Genomic DNA, 8,396 nt, shown 5'->3' on the forward strand with positions numbered 1-8,396 from the left:
TAATTTTATTGTTAACTTTTCCATCTAAGTTCGAATTATTTTTTGAGTAGAATCAAATACATAAGATAAGATGATGTTATTCCTTTTTCGTGTGATATTTTACGTTAATAAAATATGAACTTTTTTTATTGTTGATTATTGTTACACTTTGTTTGAGAAAATTGTGTTATATGACTTCCAATTAAAAGAAATTGTGAGATTCTATTTTTTTTTTTTAATATTTCATTTTTTGGAGGGAGTATAATGAACGAAGAGATTTTGACGGATGATAGATGCGTAAAAAAAAATTGTGTATTAGGATTAGTTCCTGCATAATTTATTACCATGAGTTGGAGACAACACCTCAATTACTTTTACATTGCAAATGAGTGAGTACAATTTCAAATATACTTTAGAACATGATTTGACACTAAATAAGTGATGTCTTATTCAATCATCATTCAATCCCCGATTAATTGCTTATTGAGATATTTGGATTGAAACTATGAATTCAGTTGGAATAAATGTTTGATTCTTATTAGAAGATATTTAATAATCTATGACATTTATACTCAGCATATATCTGTTATAAAGTAATATATATATATATATATATATATATATTATATATATATATTATATATATATATATATATTGCTATAACATTTTTTTTCTTATTCTTATTAGTCTATATAATTTAATAATTCTCTATTATTCAATAAAATATATAACTTATATAATTTACATTTTTAATATCTTTTTACAACTTTACCCATAATTATTATCATATACCAATTTATACCCATACAACTAAATTTATACCGATACAACTAAGGCTAACTTTTATTTGAATATCGCAATTCAGATCGAATTCAAATGAGAAATCATTAATACAATTTTTTTATAAAATTTATTGACCTTATGTGATCATATAAATATAGGACCGAAAAAAAATCTATCCGAAAACTAAAGAGTTTAAATGAAAGCTATCACAAGGTAGTTGGTTGGGGGTAATTTTAAATTGTCCTTATCTTTAAACCTATCCTATAAATAATAACTACACTTGGATCACTTTTATGATATATAAAGCTAGGTTCAAACTATTTTCTTTTCTTACAAACAATAAACATATCATAATCATGGATTTTCTGGCTTCCATCTTCCTAGTCCTTTGTGTGTCCTATGTTGTCTTCTCGTTTATAAGGTATGTTCTTCGCCGGCGAGACCAATGTTGTTACATGTTACATTACGAGTGCTACAAGGCACCGGATGACCGAAAACTAGACACCGAACAATGTGCAAATATCATTCTTCGAAATAAGAATCTCGGGCTCGATGAATACAAGTTTCTCTTGCAAACCATTGTCAGCTCCGGCATCGGGGAGGACACTTACGCCCCAAGAAACTTCGTTGATGGAAAAGAACAATGCCCTAGTTACGACGATGCCTTAACCGAGATGGATGACATCATGTTCGATACACTCGATGACTTATTCAAGAAAACCGGCGTATCTCCATCGGAGATCGATGTACTTGTTGTCAATGTATCGCTTTTATCGACAATACCTTCCCTAACTTCTCGTGTAATAAACCGGTACAAGATGAGGCATGACGTGAAGTCGTTTAACCTAACCGGGATGGGTTGTAGTGCTAGTGTCATCGCGATTGATCTCGTGCAACACTTTTTCAAGACGGAAATGAACAAGTTGGCGGTAGTTGTTAGCACGGAGTCGATGGGACCGAATTGGTATTGTGGGAAAGAGAGATCCATGATGTTATCGAACTGCCTATTTCGATCAGGCGGTTGTTCTATGCTTTTCACTAACAACAAAACCTTAAAAGACCGCGCTATCATGAAGTTAAACGCTATGGTTCGTACGCATGTCGGCGCAAACGATGAAGCTCACACGTGTTGCATACAACTAGAAGACGAGCAAGGCTATCATGGCTTTCGTCTCACCAAATACCTAACCAAAGCAGCCGCTCAAGCCTTCACAATCAACCTCAAAGTCCTACTTCCTAAAGTTCTTCCTCTCTCGGAGCTTTTAAGGTACTTTCAAATTTTAGATAGTTATTACTATTTATTTATTGAATGCAAATGTCATTAATATTCTATGTTTTTTAGTTTTTGTATAGAAAATAAATATTATATTTGGTAGAGACTCGTACTTAGACTTAGAGGTAAATTTAAGTTCTCGTTAGATCATGAGTTCGAGTATTTACATCTGGACCACTTACAAAAATATATATATGTTCTACAATTGTGAAATTAATTTTCCTTAGTTTTAACTAGGTTAATGTAATTATCTATTTATATACAAATAAACTATAACAACATGACCATCACTCATTTAATACTAGGAAAACCTAAATGTTTAAGGTAGGGTCGTTTTATAAAAATAAATTGGTCTAACAATAATCTATCATATATTATCTTTTAATAGGTACGTGTACATTTCGAACACCAAAAAATACTTGCATCGCCACCGCCACACATCAACAAAGCTTGAAGAGGTGGGGAAAGGTTTGAATCTAAAGACGGGGATCGATCACTTTTGTATACATCCCGGAGGTAGGGCTGTGATAGAGGGTGTAGGAAAGAGCTTGGGGTTGAGTGAATACGATATCGAGCCAGCAAGAATGGCACTTCATCGATTCGGGAACACTTCCGCGGGTGGATTGTGGTATGTTCTAGGTTACATGGAGGCGAAGAAAAGATTGAAGAAGGGTGATACGATAATGATGATTAGTTTTGGAGCGGGGTTTAAGTGTAATAACTGCGTGTGGGAGGTTATGAAAGATATGGAAGATGAAAATGTATGGAAGGATTGTATTGAAAGTTATCCAACAAAGTATCAAATGAATCCTTTCATGGATAGGTATGGATGGATCAATGAAGACACTGCCAGCTTCTTAAGGAATGAATGAAAAAGATAATAAGTAAAAGTGTTTTAAGTTCTTTTCTCTTTAGAGTTTAAGCTTCAAGATCATGATATATAGTTATTAGCCTAAAATATTACATATAGAACTCGTCCCATCAAAGTTGCAATCCATTAGGAAGGGTTTGGTTATTTTGATGGAAGGTAATAAAAGTGATTGTGAGGGATTGGGAAGTTAGATATGCTAGAGATATTTGGGATATTGTAATGTTTTTATATATGTTCTTTAATTTTACATGTTTATGTTTTGCTTGTTTGGAATAATGATTTTGTTTTTATAAAGGAAAGCAAATATCTTGGGAGTTTGTTACTTTCATAAGTAATCAATTTGATTCCAATTACAAAAAAAAACTCTAATTATAAAAAGGAGCTCGACAATAAACCCGTATCACAAATCTATATATATATATATATAATGATGCTTAATTTTTAAAGTGTCCGGATTGTCAAGTCGAGAGCTTTGGTTAATTTGGATATATATGTTAGGGTAAATGGATATTTGGGGCGGATTGTAGGTTGATCCGCCCATAAACTTAAAACGATTTAGAATAAAATTAAAAATGTTATATTTATGTTTTGCACTCGCAATCTAACAAAAACAAGTATTTCCCTTTAACCAACTAGGCTAATAACTAATAATACTTTATATTTTAAATTCAACACCAAATTACATGAACGCGGAACATTTTAACAATATAAGTTCAACTTTTTAACTAACTAATATATATATATATATAATGATGCTTATTTTTAAAGTGTCCGGATTGCCGGGTCGAGAGTTGTGGTTAATTTGGATATATATGTGAGAGTAAATTGATATTTGGGTCGGATTGTGGGTTGACCCGCCCATAAACTTAAAACAATTAAAAATAAAAATTAAAAATGTTATATGTATATTTCGAATTCGTAACTTAACAAAACAAGTACAACCCTTTAACAAATAGGCAAATAACACTTTATATTTTAAATTCAACACCAAATCACATGAACGCGAGACATTTTAACAAATATAAGTTCAACTTTTTAACTAACTAATCTGTATATATAATGATGCTTAATTTTTAAAGTGTCCAGATTGTCGGGTCGAGAGCTGTGGTTAATTTTAATATATATGTAAGAGTAAATAGATACTTGAGTCGGATTGTGGGTTGACCCGCCCATAAATTTAAAACGATTAAAAATAAAAAATAAAAATGTTATATGTATGTTTCTAACTTGCAACCTAACAAAAAAGTACAACCTTTAACCAAGTGTGATTGGGATGTAGTTTGTCGAGGGATAATAGGTCAGTATCAATTGAAAGTGGTTAAACAAATATGAATTAAATATTTGATTGACCAAAGTGTGAGGTCACAATGTTAAATATTAAAAAATATGAATCAAATATTTGATTGACCAAAGTAAAAGTGTAAGGTCACGAGATGAGATATTCATTCGGAAAAATATGTGATGAGATATATGAGAAGATAAGTTATTTTACCGAAGTGAATAAAACGTGGAATGAGAGCGATCTATTTTTTATTTTAATATATTATTCTTGATTTATTAAATATTTAAAAATTGAATACATATTATTATTTATTTTTTATTAAATTTATTTTATTTATATTTTCATTGTGTGCATCGCATAGAGATCTTCCTAGTATTTGTTAATAGTCATTGAAATATATGGATTGGGTGACAAACAACTTCTAATATATATTAATAGTCAATGATAAATTCCATTATATTTGAAATATATAATAATATTTTAAGCAATTTTGTGTCATCTGTAATAAATCATAATTAAGAGCTAGCATATGGCTCATAATTGAGAGCTAGTATATGGATGAGCAAAGCTTGATTAAAGTGGGTTTGTGTAAAATGTGATCTTTCTTGTTTCAAAAAATATTATATACCTTTGAGTTGGTTTTACACATTAAAATATTATGCAGAATTTTGTATGACTCGTTGAATGGACTCCTTTACCTTTTCTCAACTGAGATAATGTTAAATTTATAAAAAATAAAAATAAAATTCTGATTAGAACTAGACTATTATATTAAATATTTTGATTTGATATAAGTATATAGATTGAGAGGGGCATTTTATTGGTTTTCTTTGGTTGATTAGTTAGTAATTATGTCCAAGAAATTTATAAAAAAAATTGTTAGTTAATTTGTATAGGACCAATATTTTGCTCTTTTTCAATTATGCATTTAATTGTCGACATTGTAGTCACCATCACCATGATATTTAATTTGTTACATACTTATTATTTATGGCTTAGGTACTTATGAAAGAGACGTACATAAATGTAAAGAAGTGAGTGAATATATTTATGTTGTAATATCTTGAATTCTAAATATCCCACATCAAACAAGGACTTATGAATCATTTGATTATTGAGTTTAGATTTTTTTATATATATAAAAATTTATTAATATAATAGTAACTAACAAGAAAATTACATTGATAATTGATGATGATTGAAAGACATATTAACCTACCAAATTAAGCCATAAAAATTATTAATATTTTTGCTCTCCCTTAAACTAACTTAAATTAATAATAACTACTTCAGACTTGATAGACCTCATCTATCTCCTCACAGACTTGATCCACCTCATTAATTATCTCCTCACATACTTGATCCACCTCAACTATCTCCTTAGGTTCAAGGTTGAACGACGAAGAGATCTACTCTTCGTTAATGATCGGGTGCAGAATGAAATCCGATTGAAACGAAGACGAAAGCAGAGAATGAAAATGCTAATCAATTGAGAAAAGAACTGAAATCTCATTAGGGCATTTTGCCATTGATATACAGAACAAATATACAAACAAGTCCCTAACCTTTTTACATTATTATACATTCAATCTAAACTATAAAATTCACAATTTATTTTCCTAATAACTAAAATGATTAATTTTATTTGATTTTTATTTTCTTATATCCCCTCCTCAAGATGATAATCTTGCAAGTTTAAGCTTTTTATAAGGTTAATTAGATGAGTTCCTTCGGTGGATTTTGTGAAAATGTCTGCGATTTTACATTTCATTTGAATATAGTTTAGATTGATAAATCCACTTTTATATTGATTTCATACAACATGACAATCAATATCGATGTGTTTGGTCCTTTCATGAAAGATTGGATTTTGTGTGATGTGTATTGCATCTTGGTTATCACACCACACTTGTATTGGTAATTGAATTTAAATTTTGAAATCCTTGAGAATATACAATAGCCATTGCAATTCGCAAACAGTGCTTGCAAGGCTTCTGTATTCGGCTTCTGCCGATGATCTTGATATTGTTACTTGTTTCTTGGTTTTCCATGAAATTGGTGAATTTCCAAGAAAAATGCAATAACCAGTAACTGACTTTCTACTTAATGTGCATGTTGCCCAATCAGAATCAGAGTATCCCTTTATAATTATGTTGCTATTTGATTCGTAAAATACTCTCAAAGATGGGTTTCCTTTGAGGTACTTTACAATTTGAATAGCAGCTATCATTTGGTTTTTTGTTGGTTTGAGCATGTACTGTGATAATTGTTGAACACAGAAACTTATATCAGGTCTAGTTAGATTTAAGTATATTAATCGACCTATCAATCTTCTGAATGGCTCAGGTTCAGCTAATTCTTCATTAGCTTGTAGTTCAATTTTAAACCCTTTTGCCATAGGTGTATTTGTTGGTTTTGATCCCATTAATCCAGCATCATCAATAATGTCTAGAATATATTTTCTTTGGTTAATATATATTCCTTTAGAATTTCTTGCAATTTCTATTCCGAGAAAATATTTTGCTTCTCCTAAATCTTTTATTGAGAAAATGGCTCTGATACCATGAACGACGAAGAGATCTACTCTTCGTTAATGATCGGGCGCAGAATGAAATCCGATTGAAAAGAAAACGAAAGCAGAGAATGAAAATGTTAATCAATTGAGAAAAGAACTGAAATCTCATTAGGGCATTTTGCCATTGATATACAGAATAAATATACAAACAAGTCCCTAACCTTTTTACATTATTATACATTCAATCTAAACTATAAAATTCACAATTTATTTTCCTAATAACTAAAATGATTAATTTTATTTGATTTTTATTTTCTTATAAAGGTCACCGATACTTATAACAATAGACAACTCTTCTTCCACGATGTCAGTTTGGATTACTTGAGGAGGGTCCCCAGCACTCGGAACAACAACCACTTCTGACAAGTCTTCTTCCTCGACGATCTTCTTCTTGTTCCTATATATTCCATATATAACCATTTGAACAATTCCTAGGAAGAGTCCAATCACATTTGGGAGATGAAACATTTCAATAAATATGCTAATAAATATGCTATATATTAATATGCATGAATAATATCAATTTTTTTTAGACGAAAACTCACTTGAATCAGCACATTGGTTACTAGAATATCGTATATGAACCAAATAATTGCACTAATGGTGAGGAAGAAGGATAACGTAAATGACATAAACTTCACACTTTGGATTTTCACCACCTCAAACTGCATGCATTAACGTGATAAATTAATATTGATAATAAATCAAATAAATATCAATAAATATGTAAATAAAACTTACAACAATACTCAACGGAGACGCAAATATCAATATGGAGAGGGAGACGCAAATCCAACCAACAACCGTGCCCAGAATGAAAATGGCACTAAAAAGAGTGTGGAGAGAAGAATAGCTACAAATACTCCTAAATTCAAGCAAAGAACTAGATTGATCGACTGTCTCTGTAAAAAAAGAATAAATATATGATTTACTAATTGTATAAAAGTTAAAAAAATATGTATAATAATAAGAAATATATTAAACATTAATCTGTCTCCTCGCGTAATATATGAATATGGTGATATATATGGTCTGAATGACACATCCGAATATATTAATAGATAGGAGGAGAATATCTCTAGACGTTAATAGAGTATAGAACAACTTAATTGACGCACACAATAGAGCCAGTACATACGGTAATACCTTAAACCTCATGGTTGATTTTTTTTGATAAATATTTATAAACGTAAATCTGTAAGTGCATTGATATAAAATAAATTAATTATATACATTTGAAAATCAAGTTAGTTATCGGTAAGTATAAAAGAAAAACTTACAAAGGAGATATATACAGTCCTACAGATACCATGTTAGCGAAAAATTAAGAATTAAAGATTGTTTAAGTTTTGAAAAAAAGAAAAAAGAAGAGAAAAATAAAATATGTTTACCTAGAATATCGAATATCAGGACCAATAAAAAATAGATCTTCATGAGTTTTTTTTTCTGAACAAACTTAATCATCTGATTTCTCTCTCTCTTCCTCTTCCTCTTCCTCTCCCTCTCCCTCTCCCCCTCCCCCTCCCCCTCTCTCTGATTTATAAACATGGAATGTTACGGACTACAAACGATCTCAATTTATAAAGAAAATAACTTCAAAATAAATTCACTTAAGGTCTTGTTTAGTTTGGG

General features: G+C 30.3%; 1 protein-coding gene and 1 pseudogene across 1 annotated transcript; one reads left to right on the forward strand and one right to left on the reverse strand.

Moving 5' to 3' along the window:
• Positions 1-1,119: 1,119 nt before the first annotated feature.
• Positions 1,120-2,936, forward strand: LOC124940978 (annotated as a pseudogene).
• A 3,180-nt stretch (positions 2,937-6,116) lies between these two features.
• LOC124944885 (uncharacterized mitochondrial protein AtMg00810-like) lies at positions 6,117-6,587 on the reverse strand. Its single transcript, XM_047485236.1, has one exon. It carries the CDS (start codon positions 6,585-6,587, stop codon positions 6,117-6,119), a length of 471 nt encoding a protein of 156 aa, XP_047341192.1.
• Positions 6,588-8,396: the final 1,809 nt, after the last annotated feature.

Source organism: Impatiens glandulifera, chromosome 1 (genome assembly GCF_907164915.1).
Source record: "Impatiens glandulifera chromosome 1, dImpGla2.1, whole genome shotgun sequence".
Lineage (NCBI taxonomy): Eukaryota > Viridiplantae > Streptophyta > Magnoliopsida > Ericales > Balsaminaceae > Impatiens > Impatiens glandulifera.